This window comes from Anoplolepis gracilipes, chromosome 5 (assembly GCF_047496725.1).
Source record: "Anoplolepis gracilipes chromosome 5, ASM4749672v1, whole genome shotgun sequence".
NCBI lineage: Eukaryota > Metazoa > Arthropoda > Insecta > Hymenoptera > Formicidae > Anoplolepis > Anoplolepis gracilipes.
In genome coordinates, this window is record NC_132974.1 from 8387151 (window position 1) to 8402315 (window position 15165).

The 15165-nt window shown below is 33.7% G+C and overlaps 1 protein-coding gene across 1 annotated transcript in view; it reads right to left on the bottom strand.

Moving 5' to 3' along the window:
• Positions 1-12690, bottom strand: part of LOC140665579 (platelet endothelial cell adhesion molecule) — a 138219-nt gene extending 125529 nt beyond the window's left edge. Inside the window, exon 1 of the mRNA XM_072891853.1 lies at positions 11929-12690. Coding sequence (XP_072747954.1) covers positions 11929-11983 — 55 coding nt within the window. The 5' untranslated portion in view covers positions 11984-12690. The remainder of the gene's footprint in view (positions 1-11928) is intronic.
• Between the last annotated feature and the right edge of the window lie 2475 nt (positions 12691-15165).

The window sequence follows — 15165 nt, forward strand, 5'->3', positions numbered from 1 at the left end:
TTTCGTCTGATACGCTCGCAGAAACCTCGAATACCACGGTATGAACGTTTTTCTCAAGAGTGCAAGACTGCTGTATTATGGCTATAATTCTCCACAACTTTCTCATTTGCAACATAAATATCGTGGCAATTAAATATACAGTAAAAATATACAGTAAAAAATATCTAGCGTATTTAAAATTTTTCAAAATATAAAAATTAAAAAAATGTGTGTGTGCATAATGTTTGATCTTTAATAATGATAAAATAAATATATTTAAAGGTTATCATAGGTTTCTGTTATCTTTGTTGATCCCAAATAGACATCAAAGTCATATTTTGTAATTATTAATTCAATCCTATATTGGAACAAAAGAGTTCCCAAAAAAACCACGCACGCAGCTTGAAATGCACAAAACAATGGCAAACAAAAAAAATCGGTCGAAAACAAATAAATTTATCCGTAAAAGCTTTCGATATGTAGCATTCAACGTATTAACTAATTTGCAGAAGTGGTCTCGACGTTAGAGATTTGTGTACGTTTGTGTATATGTATATGTGAGTGGGAAAAAAGAAAATACGAATAAAAATAAAACAAAACATATAAATTTTTTCGGCAAATTTGAAATTACTACCCTGTTGCACATATTATATTTTTCGATATTTAATATTTGAATATAAAAATATATGCACTTTTTAAACACTGTAATAATATATAATTATTTCTCTCCCCTGCTCTCTTTTTCTCTTTATGAATATTATATGCGATGCAAGCTCTCTTTTCTGGATAGAAAATTGATTAAGCGACCCTTTAAAATGGTTGAAAGTTTTCAACCCTTAAGTAGAAACTTTCGCCCTATTATATCTACTTAAAATATTTGCACCAAATACCTCTCAAATTCCTTCTAAAACAGATAACTTTCTCGTAAAGAATAATAATAGAAAATATATTTTCTTGAATTTCTATTGCATTCATGGAAAGACTGTGTGTTATTCTTATCATTTCTCTGTTACTCTCTTGGGATCCATAATGTGAAAAGCGTTACCATTCTAAACTACGTATACGCGCACGGTTTGCCAAGTCAATGCAACGTAGGAAATTTATGCACGCAAACATCTCTGAAATCATGGGTAATTTAACGTGGAACGAGAAGAACCACGAAGTCATTTAAAAGTTTGGAAAGTTGTCTTAGGCAAGAAAAAAACTTTTTGCTCATGCGCGTGAAAAGTTGGAGACGCGACCGATTATGATAATATTCGTTCTCAACTTATGTATCGTTATGAAAAATATCTTAATTGCGGATAAAACGGAAGCGCATAAATATCAAGAAAATTGTTATACGTAAAGATATATTAGTCGTTTATTACGCCTCTCTCTCTCTCTCTCTCTCTCTCTCTCTCTCTCTCTCTCTCTCTCTCTCTCTCTCTCTCTCTTCGCCATTTACTTCACGCCAGTATAAATTATAAGTAACCCTCTCTGTGTGTTAGTTCAGTAGGCGTGTGCATGACACGCTCTCGGTAACGATAGCGCGACTACTTCGAACTGAATCCATTATGCCGTATACGAATATTACAAAGCTTACTGAATTGTAAATGAGGCTCCTGTACTTGGTGGGGTTAGCAACGGTAACTTCAGCTACTAGCCAACACCATTGCGTCTGCGAGCGCGATTCGAGTTCGTAAGTTCTGTTAATCTTTACTCATCTTGGTATTAAAGTCATAATGTAATCACAACTTGTTATGTGATACTCATCGTTCGCTGCATCTCGCGTAATCATTAAGTATTTCCTACGTTTAGTATGCAATAGAGAAACGTCACGAATTTTATCAAGTTCAATCATTTCAAGAGACTGTGTACAAATTAACGTATATTATAATGCAATAGAAAATAATTTAATATATAAAGTTATCAATTAACATAATGCAGTATTTGGCGTTAAAAAAAAAAAAAATATCCACTAAAGAATATATATATTCAAGACTGATCGTGCTTCAATTTTAATTATCACAATTAATACTTTTACATCACAACAAATACAAAAGTATAAAAATCAAGTAGCACGCTCTTACAGTATTGTAAATTGTTAAAAGTTACGATGAATTCAACTAACACCGTTCTACAGTTTACGATAGGTTCTCAGCAAAATAGTTTGTTCACGATAACGAGAATTCTTGTCAACCTGCCGTTAGAGAAATAAATCGTTGTGTATCTATATAAAACCTCGATTCTTCCCGCCGAGTGTCTCTTTTCGCTTCGAAGCTTCGACAGATCCAAGACGTTTACCTGGCACGAGTCTCCAAAGACTCATTGCGCTACAGTACCGTGTTTCTTTTCTGCCGACTTCCTTTTTACGTCTTTCCCCGCTACCTCTTTTCCTACGTCTACGAGGCCTCTCCCTCAGGAATAAAGACGAAAATTGACAAACCCTTTGTTTCCACGTGCACGCTGCACTGTATTCGTCTCGTAACTATAGTTTTTCCCTTTTGCAATCTAGTAAAACGGTACAAAGACAAATCTAAGACTCGAGAACCTTGCATATAAAATAACTAATTTCAAAGTTTGGCAATATTCTTAAATGTGATTTAAAATGTTCATAAAATTTCAGTTTTTTAAGTTGAATAAATAATTAAATAGATACTTAAATATTTGCAGTTTATTTAAAGAAAATTTTTAGTTTTCTTACATGATATTCAATAATTTTAACACTTTTTTAATGCTAACAACGTAATAACGTTGCTATTATTATCTCTTGAATAAATGTTAAAACACGCGTGTTAAAATCACTTGAGAATCATCTTATATTTATGGTAATTTATCAAGCGTACATGCGCGTTAAAAATAGAATATTTATAAAATGGAAAATAAATGCATATACCTATACAATTTGTGCATAACCATAATTAAATTGTTACATAAAGCTCCTTTAACCGACACGTCTGGCTTGTATTTTGCGTATCTTTTTGAGAATGACCGCATCGTTGACGCTGTCATCATCATGGTTATACAGAGCCACGGGCGAGACAGGCAACTACGCCGCAATGAAAATATGAGCGCGAGAGAGAAAAGTGCAAGGTTCATTCAAAGCGCTCCCTTTTTCTACTCGCCTTGGTAGCGTCGTGTATAGAGGAGACCGCGAACCATAAGACGCATTCACCGTATCCCGCGGGGGTCTTTCCTCGGCTAATGCGAGATAAAATTACAGCTCGCCGAGGTTCCGGTCGACGGTCGCATCGTCCACTCTAAAGACAGTGACACCTCTTTCCGTACCCCTTTTATTTTCCGGGTTGAGTGTGCGTGTGGGTGCGTGCGAGGGTATTCCTTTCAACTGGTTGGATCGCCAGGTGGAACGAACATTCGCCATCCCGTTTACAAAAAGCCGTCGCCCTTAATCTCGAACGGAAGGCAATCCTCGGCTCTACGAGTTTCAAAGAGGAGTTTTCTAGTTATTGGAGAATATTCTCCAGAGTTTAACGAGATAACTTATACTTTTACGATCAAAGATTGACATTGTACGGATATCGCGAAAGTCTCCCGGAAGTGCTGGACTATGCTGTAGCTTCCAGGAAGGCTCGAACGAGATCGGTTTTCGAAAAAAGGGCGACTTCGATTTAAACTATATCTCGATATTCACAAAACATGTTCCAATTTTAATTGTACAAGCCAGACGTGTCGGTTAAAGGAATTTTATGTAACAATTTAATTACGGTTATGCGCAAATTGCATAGGTATATGCATTTATTTTCCAAATATTCTATTTTTAACGCGCATATATGTACACTTGATTACCATAAAACGGAAATGCTTGGTTTATACTGCTCCAGTCTCTGCATATGAACTTTCTCGTATCTTGAATAAAAAATATAATAATCTCACTCGAGTATTAAGTCGACTTTATACGATTCACTTTTGACATTCGATTTAATAGTGTGTGAAGCTGGCGAATCATTTCGTGGAAACTCACAAATAATTAAGAGTTCTGACTTTATTTTCAATAGTTCTAGAGTTCTTGATAGTTTAAACAAATAGTTCTGGCGATTAAAGCAAAAAAAATGCCTTCGGACAAACTGAGATGCCAACTTCACGCAGCATCTCACTTTGTCCCACGACATTTTCGCTATCAGTAATTGTAGAAAATTGAAAGATCTATAGTTCTAGATGAGTTCTAAAAAGAGTTCTGCCACCCAAAAGCAGAAAAATGTTAATTAAGATAAAATAAAAAACAACGAATCTTATAGATACAGATCGAGGTGAGATGCCGGTCGATTATCGATAGTTCTGCTCAATATAAAACAGTTCTCATATAGTTCTGGGCTTGTACAATGCCTTTCCAAAGAGTTCTGCCATTTAAAATAATTAGATAATTTTTTAATTAATTATTATACCCAAAAATCGTGTAATTTCATACATAAAGGTGAGATGCCGGTCGATTATCGAGAGTTCTGTTCAATATAAAACAGTTCTCATATAGTTCTGGGCTTGTACAATGCCTTTCCAAAGAGTTTTGCCATTTAAAATGTTTAGATAATTTTTTAATTAATTATTATACCCGAAAAACGCGTAATTTCATACATAAAGGTGAGATGCCGGTCGATTATCGATAGTTCTGCTCAATATAAAACAGTTCTCATATAGTTCTGGGCTTGTGCAATGCCTTTCCAAAGAGTTCTGCCATTTAAAATGTTTAGATAATTTTTTAATTAATTATTATACCCGAAAATCGTGTAATTTTATACATAAAGGTGAGATTTTCGGGTATAATAATTAATTAAAAAATTATCTAAACATTTTAAATGGCAGAACTCTTTGGAAAGGTATTGCACAAGCCCAGAACTATATGAGAACTGTTTTATATTGAGCAGAACTCTTGATAATCGACCGGCATCTCACCTTTATGTATGAAATTACGCGATTTTCGGGTATAATAATTAATTAAAAAATTATCTAATTATTTTAAATGGCAGAACTCTTTGGAAAGGCATTGCACAAGCCCAGAACTATATGAGAACTGTTTTATATTGAATAGAACTATCGATAATCGACCGGCATCTTACCTCGATCTGTATCTATGGGATTCGTTGTTTTTTATTTTATCTTAATTAACATTTTTCTGCTTTTGGGTGGCAGAACTCTTTTTAGAACTCATCTAGAACTATAGATCTTTCAATTTTCTACAATTACTGATAGCGAAAATGTCGTGGGACAAAGTGAGATGCTGCGTGAAGTTGGCATCTCAGTTTGTCCGAAGGCATTTTTTTTGCTTTAATCGCCAGAACTATTTGTTTAAACCATCAAGAACTCTAGAACTATTGAAAATAAAGTCAGAACTCTTAATTATTTGTGAGTTTCCACGAAATGATACGCCAGCTTCACACACACAATTTAATAACATTTAAGAAAATTGTAAAGTAATCAATCGTGAATGACTGATAACAGAAATAAAGTTCTTTTCCTCAATTGTTTAAATTTAACATATTTTGATTAATTTATTTTAATTGTGATTATAAACTTATTGTAAATGATAATATTAACTTTAGCTTTCAAATATAAAGAATAAATCATGCAAAATCATTTTAATTACAATTATTTTGACTTACACAATGCTGTTAAATTGTTACGTATAATTCTTTCTAAGAGATGGAATGTGCTTCTACTTTTTATTATATATAAATCAATAATCACAATCGTAAAAAATATAGTGTTTGCGATGAATCGCAAACACAGTTTATTTTATTAAAAAATCGTCACTCTAAAAATAAAAAACAATATACTTAACCGTAAGCCGATCCGAGTTTTGATAATGAAACAAAGCCTTGGGATTCTTTTTGCGAACGAGGTATTTAAAACAAAGTTTATATGCGCCCTTATTCGAGCACAGAGGATTATAAAGTTCATTACGGTACCAGGATAGAAAAAAAAATTAATAGCATTCCGAAACTTTTGGGTTGATGGAAAAATGTGCAGCTTATAATACAGTCGCGAAAAGCATCGGTTGTGTTCCTTGTTTTTGCTTTCTCGTTGCTTGTTTTTGAATGCGGTATGTTTTATATACAACTTATAGAATTAAAGATCAGAGTGCGTTTTCAAAACTTCAGTAATGTGAAATAGATTTTTCAATAATCCATTCAATATTATTTTTGGAAATGTTCGAAAAATACAGAAGTATCAAACTTGAAAAAATGGAACTAATGTATAACTAACTAAACAGGCAATAATTTATAATCCTGATAATGTGTATTTCTCTGTAACAATTTTCTACAATACTTCTTTACGAAATAAAAATATTATATGTAAAAGTAAAATTTTCGTTAATATAAAGAGATTTGTGTTTTATTTTTATTTAATTTTATTACGATTTAATTCTCTTAAATTTGCCTCAATTCGGCGTATTCTTTAGAAAGTGTTCTAATCTACCCCTTTTATTTGGAAGTGAAGTGATTAGTGAGTGACTATGAAGTTGGAAAAAACATATTTGCTATAAAAGTCTACTTAGAGTTAATGATAATGGTACTTTCATTTTTAGGAAATTTCTGGGAAATTCCGGAATGTCCCTGATTTCTGACATTTCCACCATCAGAAACTTCAGATAGACTTTTATGATAAATATTTTTCTCAACTTCCTAGCATCATTTCTTTTCAAAATAAAAAGAATGAGCGAATAGTTTTCTAAAATATCTGTATATAGACAATAAAGTTTTATATCTTTTATGAATATTTATAGCGTACATATTATTCTATCAGGTGTGCATAAAATCTCGCCCAATATACACGTGCAAATAAGATAAAAAAATGTAAAATAAAAGAAACATATACATATGTATTTCAATTTGCTTGATTGAGCCTTTAAAAATACAATAAATGTGCGATGAACAAAGGAGCTTTGATATTGCAAACTGCAGTACATGTATTTACGTTTAATATAAATTTTTATCAATATTTTAAACATATCTATTTTACAAAGGGAAATTTAAATGAGGTCACGTAATACGCTAATTTAGGTAAGTACAGCAAGTTCACCAAATACAAATGGTACATGACAAACCAAGCTAATGTGGATAATCACCGGACACGGCAGTTACTGCCACAGAAGCCAATGATTAAGATTAATATTAGCGAGTCTGACAGCAACGATGTTATCATCCTGCGACACGCAGCACGACGGAACGTCATTTGTATTAGACTTTGTATACGTGTGATAATAAGGATTTTACGATTGCGAGTTAATTTATTATTATGTTAATAGGAAGAACGTACTTTAGATATTTCTAACTATTCTAATTTGCATGGTCACTTATATCATGCGGGTATTTCATATATGTTTCTTAATAATTTAAATTAATTACAAAAGGAAAGTTTTGCAAAAAGATATGAAAATATTTTGATTGTATAGCATTATTTTTTACGCATTATTAAAATAAAATTGTTCTATATAAAATTACATATATATAATTTAGGTTGTTGCATAACCTAAATTAATATGGGTAATCACCGGATATCATAGTTACAATGATTAAGATTAATACCACTGAGCCTAGCAAGAACATTATTATCATGAGACACGGCAAAAAGCAGCAAAAAAAACTCATAATGTAATTGTTCCATGAAATAGTACTCTGAATATACTGCTATTAATATTTGCAAATTTACAATAAACAAAATATGTAATAATGCAAAAATTTAAAACAATAATGTAATATAACAATATTTTAAAGAATATTTTTTTTGTTTTGTTTAAAATTGTTTTTAAAATATTAAACAAATTATATAGCAACTTTTTAAATTATTACAAAAAGACAATTAGTCTAAACAGTTTAAAGAATATAATCAGTACACGATAAATTTAATGCGAATACTCAGACACACGATAATTACTCGTGATACTTAATAGATAAAATTAATATCACTCAACGTACAAACAGTATCATCGCGTATGCACGCAGCGAGATAGTGTCATTTGGATTATTAGAATATCATTCGAACAATGTTAAGTAGTCTGCGAGGGTGAATGCGGTAAAAATTAAAAATTTTGAGATTTATTAATGCCATTTTGCTTTACAATCGTAAAATTGTTTAATACTTCGTGTTTTATTAAAAATATTTTTGTAGGCAACTCTGCTACCATTCAATTAAAAAATTAAATTACGTTGAATATTTCGATTCTTGGAGATATTCGCGATGAAAGTTTACGTTTAATTTATCTTTCCCAGTATTAAATTTTGAATCGTTTCCGCAAGTAATAATTCTTGATCGCTCGCAGCTCATTTCGATAACGCAGTCTCTCAATTATAACTACTCATGACAGCGGTTTCGCTTCCAATACACGCGTTGACTGGCTTCAAACAACATCGGTATTAAAGGTAGTTTCCGAAGTGCAACTGGATGCGCCAGCAAAGCTAAGTAGTAACTCTGTGGAGTTCCCGAAATACGCACTAAATTGTTTTAACATCGTGGCGTTTAGAGTTGATAGTTTCGATAGTAAAATAAAAACGCGTTAGTTCGTTTCCCTAGCCTGTAATTAATTAAGCCACCTGTCTCACAAGAGCGTCGACTGGGAACCGCCTAATGCCGCAACCGTGTCTTGGCAGATCAGCATGCTGCGTATGCGCGCGTCTACGCGAAGCACTTGGTCGTGATATTCCTGGCTTAACATCGTCCTCATCAAAATTGTAATTAAACTCCATACACACGTAATTCTCGATTCGAGCGGCTAATGCGTTCGCGACAGCTAGACGTATAAATAAATTCGCATAAAACGAGTGCAAATGCAATTCTCTCACATTAAATGTTGGCGATCCTTTGTTGAACGCGAGGTTCTAGTTTACGGATTCTTCTCGTTTTCATCCTGCTAGTAGTGAGTTTTTTAACTCACTAATTGCGCAAGCCGAGAATTATTATTACTCGTTATAAATTTACATGAATTACTTTATCTAACATGTATATTGTAAATATGATATAGCGTAATGTATAATGTAGTACAATGCACCACAGATATGATGAAATAAAATACTGTCAAATTATTTTTATAAAAGACTATTAATATAGTGCAACCTTTGTATTAACCGATCATAAACCAGCAATCAATATAATTAATGTTTTTATGTAAATATGCACAAAAATTTATTTATTATTTTTACGAAAATTAAAACATATACTGTTCTTATATTAAATCTTATCAGAACCATTTTCTCTTTCTTTTATTTTATTCGATGTGCTTATATAAATATGTAAAATTGTAAGTATGTAAAATTTTTGTTCGTATAAAAAACTATATTTTTTTTGCCAATAAAAAGTATGTGTAAAAAGTGTGTGTCTTCATTTATACAATATATCTTACAATATTATAAATATAATTATATAAAATGCAAATTCTTCAAATGTTTATAAAAAAAATTATTTTTCTTCCGATATAGAATGCAGATTCTATTTATCGAAATTATATTAATAAGAGAAAATAATATACTTTACTGTTTTACTTTTTACTTCTTTATAATTTTAAGTTTCATCATGATAGCCAATAATATATCCCTTAAAACTGTAAAAAGAAACAAATGTATTATTTTAAAAAGTTAAGATTTTATCGATATATTAAATAAACTAAAAGTCGTATATACAGAGAAACTGCTACCCTAATTGACATTTCTAGCAATAAAAAAGACTCTTAAATTTTCTCTGTGTGTTTATATCTAAATTAGATTCACTATTCTAAATCTAGTTGATTTTGTACTTTCTTCAAATATTCAGTCTTCTGTTTCCTGCTTCGACCCCTCTGCGTTCTCATTTTCTTCCCGGCAAACACAGCAATCGTCGAAAAAGAGTCGAGAGAAATCAAATGAGTTTGCGCGGGAGTGACAATGGAGTTTCGCGACTGTAATCAAGCTACTACGCGGGAAAAGGGACTGTCGTGGAGGGTGCAGAGACTGTCCTTCTCCGCATTTGAATTTCCACGCAAAGGGAAACGAGCTGCCACCGATAACGTCTAGAAATCGTCCGCGGCGCAACGATAGAGACGTCGAATTAAGTGCGATGCAGACCCTTAATTAAACGCTCGAAATTGAGCTATCGATTAAATACTCTCTCTGCGGCACAAGAACTTGTATCCTTCTTTAGTGCGAGTAAAACTGTTTGAAAATATTTGAATTATCAACGCGCGTATATTCGTCATTTAACGACGTTATTTTTCTAAACATGAATAAAGGATTGCACATGATAAAAAAAAATATAAGAGTGAGTAGAAATTAAAATAGTTACACGCAAAATGCACCACAAATACAATAAAGAAACAGAAAATAAAGCGATATTAATATCTTACACTATTAAAAAAAGATCTTAGTATGCGTTTAGGCTCATGCGTAGTTGAAACTTTTTAAAAAATTTTTTAAAACAATCGCAATCTGAACTCTTTTTTTCATGCTATCAATTTGTCTCATTGTTATTTCATGCCAATTACGGGCAACGATTGTTATATGAAAATATGAACGATATATTGCAACTGTAGCATGTTTTATTCATTAACAAACACATTGTGTTTCAACGTAAAAAGATTAATTATTTCACATAAGTTTTGATATAATTGGCGTATTTTTCTCAAAAAAAAAAGAAAAAAAAATACATGAAAATGTATCTCAAACAGCTAGTATTGTTTGAACATAACTCAAATTATCTCGTACACACAATTGGTGTTATCAAAATTTAAATTCAAAACAATTTCTTTAGGAATAAAAAGATCTACAAATTTAATGCCATTTTACTATGTAACTCTATTATTTTACGCGGAAATTCACGCGACATCACAGGCTAAGGGTCTGTAATGTAAAGAGTCTGTATCGTAACTTGTGTTCGCTGACTGGCCCCGCTACCATTCGCGTTAACAACGAAAACTGTCGTAAAAGCAGCGAGAAACGCGAGCTATATTGCGCATTTCTGCGCGGGCCATCCACGAATGTTATCTCCCTTTTGTCCGCGGCATCGTGCAGTGCGATGGGCGCTGAAACGCGACGATGTAACCAGCAGGAGAGCTACTTTACGAGAAAAGACTTTTCCGCATTTTACACAGTCATCACCCCGTTTTTCGTCCCCACTAGCCGAATCCTCTTGTCTGCAAGCGCGAAACGTCCCGACGTCTTGGCGAGTTGCCGCCCGAAAAAGGAAATAGAAAATATTTATTATGCTCTCATTGAGAGACAATGGAAATCATTATGCATGATACGTGGAGGTATTTGTATTAAATATTAAACTTTAATGATATTTTTTTAAACAAATTTTGTGAGATAGATTTTGTTTTTTTAAAGAACGTTTTATGTGACAATATTTTTTTTAAGACGGGCAATAATTTTCTTAATATAGCGACATTTGTTTTTAGAATTGGTTACAATTTGTAATGTATATCAGTTTATATTTCCGCTGTTCTCTAGCTCTACTGACTAATATAAAATTCATTTATTGACGTCATTCAATAAATCAACATTGAAATAAATAAATTTTTTTATCGTGTCTTACGAAATAAGGAAATGTCATAGTTAGATATTTAAAGATCATTTACTACTTTTAAAAATAATATGCTATCGTTCTGTAAATAAATGAAGTGTAATAGTCATATTAGATATTTAAAGAATTAATATTTATCACTTTAAAAAATTATATACTATCGTTTTGTATCAAGAAAAAATTATATTTATGTAGAATAGTATATTAATATTAGATAAAATTATTAGAAAAAAATATTAGATAAAATTTGTTTTTATAAGAGTGCAATATTGAGATTTTTGAAAGAATATTTTTCCATTCATTTTTTTAATCGAAACATTAATGCAAACTCAATAGAATGCACTACTGCATCACACGGTTATGCACCAATGCAGGAATATATACACACACATACGTAAGATCCGCGAAAAGACGCGAGAGGTTATTTTTCAATGTCCGAAGAAATCTTATCAAGCGACCACCACTTACTTGTTATTGTAAAGAAAACGACCGCTGCTTCTAGCCACAGGTGGCGAGTCTTCATCTTGATAGCGCGTAAGAAGTCCTTGAAGTGTCGAATTTCCTCGATGAGATCACCACCGGACTTTAGACGCACTGATTCACCACTCACGGCGCGACTAGTTAACGAAACGCGTAAATGAAACTACGCCGGCTTACGCGGCACCACATTTGTCTCTGTATCACGATACGTTCTTTTTCTCTCAGCTTACCGTTACTTGTTATTCGAACGGACGCGATCGTTGTAGATCCGCGCACAGAGAATCGACATCGACAATATTCCTTACGTATCACTTTCCGCGCGTTGTGAAAACGCGACGCGCACCAAATTCACTGTCCTCCAAACTTGTCAAACTTCACTGTTCCGGTCCCTTCGCTCTCTTTCGCGACACCGGTCGATTCAAATCATCCCGTACGAATTTATCACCACCGCGCGTTTCGAACTTTTCCGCTATCGCTTTTCACCACGCTGCAATTTTTCTCTCTTTTTTTTTTCTTTTTTTTTTTTTTTTCGAGAGGGTTCTCTTCTTCCGGCAATCGCGCGGAATGTGTCGCGATCGACGGCGGCTCGTCGGCGAATGTTATCGATCACTACGTGTGCCAATGTACACGGCACGAGCACGGAGATTTTAAGCACTGTTGACAGGGTAATTGCACGTATATCTACACTGGATTGCGACGGACGAGACTGAGCGTCGCCGCGCGAAGCCGCTCTGCCGCGAGTCGCGCCTGCGTCGACCGCCCTTCTATCCCCCCCCCCACCAGCGCGCGCCGACGATCTCTCGCGCTCTCCCTCCCGCTCTTCTTTATTCCTTCGCGCGCAGTCTCACGCGTCGCTCCTTCGCTCTTTCCTCTACTATTACTCGCACGCGTAGGTTATCTCGCTCTCTCGCCAGCCTCTCTGCTATCCTCCTTCCTCGTCTCTTCTAACGCTTCCTCGCTTCGCGAAGCGTCCCGCGCCGTTACCCGCACCCCCGCGGACACGCACGATCTTACTCTGCACATCCTTCACGCGGAAGGGTGGCTGCCGGCAGTTCCGAGCCCTTCGGATTCAATTTGTCGACCGGCCGAAAGTTTTTGTTGAATACGGTTTGTTACGCGTCGTCATTCGTCCGGCATTAGGACCCATTGTCGGCGCGCGCGTGGCACGCGGAATCCTCCACTCTATTTCCCGCATGTGTAGAATGATCGGATTTCTCAACTTCCGAGAGCATGTTATTTTAGTTGAGCTTAATCCTTGTATAAATATATAGATATTAAATTCACATTATATTATTTTTTCATAATTTATCGAGTGTTTACTCATCTATCTTTCTTCGATTTATGACTCACGCAGAAGCACGTATTTATACACTGTAAAGCCTCGTCTACAATAGCCGTAGAACGTAAGGTCGCAAGCAAATTCACCAATTGGTGAATTTGCTTGCGACCTTACGTTCTACGATCATTGTAGATGACCCATAAGACATTCCGCATACACACACAATATGTATACACATAGTCAGTTGATAGTAAATGTTTTTCGTAATAAGAGAAAATATAAATCTATAAATGCGTATCAATTCTGTGCTTTTTAAAAATTACAAATTTCTGTGTTTGTGTCTTTCGTATTATCTTAATCGCGTATAAAGAATTAAATTCACTTTAAGTAGCTACCATCAGAATAGATCGAATTTTATACGGTATATCCATGAAAACGTATTTGCGTTCTCAGAATTGATTCTCGGGATGCTCGCAATGCGGATTGCGTTCCCTGCAGGCAACTCTCTGACTCCGTAATAACGCTGATCGCTTGTTCAGAGTCATATTTCGAAAACACTGATGCACGAGGCTAATCAAGTTGGCATAATGTTTTCAATGATAAAAGATATCAATTATATTATTATATAAATCAAATGACTTAATACTACAGTTATATCTTTGTAATAAGAAAAAAATTTACATTTGTCATATCTTCAATGAGTCTTAATTTTAGCGTTCTAAAATATTTATTTATGTCACACTTTATATGATCGAAAAGAGATAATCAATTTTGGTGCATATAATGTACAGGTATTATTAAAAAAAAAAGTATAACATAGAATGAACAAGGGATGCCACTAGTACACGTATATTGAATTGCCATATTGTTCCGTTTTATGCTACTGTGTAGTGCCATTGTAGTTAGATATGAGCAAATATCTCAACACACAATAGTGCGGATCAAACCGTTACGAACTCCATTTTTCAAGCATTTTATTCTTCGATCAATCATATGTATTATATTGCACAGATAAGTTAAAATCGTGCATTAACTTGGTAAAATTTTAAAATATAATATTAAAATTATATGTATATATAATTTTATATTCTAAAGAATCTAATGAAATTATTTGTTTTGAAATAATTATTTTAAATTTAGTTAAATTTTTTTCAACGGTTTTTTTTTTTTTTTTTTTAGAAATAGCATATATACGGTATTAAATTGAACGTACAGTATTGAATTGAATTATTCGTTTTTTTATTTACGTAAAATAAATTTTGAAAATTTTATTAAAATAAATATCTATATATATGTATATATCAAACTTTTGACATTTTAATCTATCGTACTTTAAAAACTTGACTTATGCCACTTTAGGATTAACATCTCAATTACTCCTTATGAAACTTAGCTACAATTTACGGCGCAGTATTTCGTATATCTCATTAATCGAGCGATTGCGCGTTTAATGAAGTGCGAATGTCTAAAATGTACTCTGAGATTAATTGGCGCGTGACTATTCTTAGATGCAGTCTAACTTTCGTCGGATATCTTGTGCGCAAAGAGATTCTAAAGTTCCCTATATGTAAGGCTTTAGATTAGAGCAGATAGTTCTGTTCGGATTTATGTTGTGCGCGAATTTCCGAGTAACCGTACAGATAGGAAAGTTCCGAGACTGTTGTTTAGAGACTGGCATCGATTGCGCACAGATTCGGAGGTAACAATATAAAAGTTAAGGAAGGTAATATCTTCTTATATTTACGTCAAAGTAAAACTCGCATTATCTCGCGAGTCGACGAAGGCACCTTGGGAAACACGACACCCGCGTTTTCATACAAATTTCGATTCCAGGCAACGAAATAAAAATCTTATATGCCGTATTTATTTCAGTGTGTGCGTATCAAAAGGCACTTGGCGCCACATATTCATGAATCTCCGATGCGCGATTTGCTGCTTAAACACGG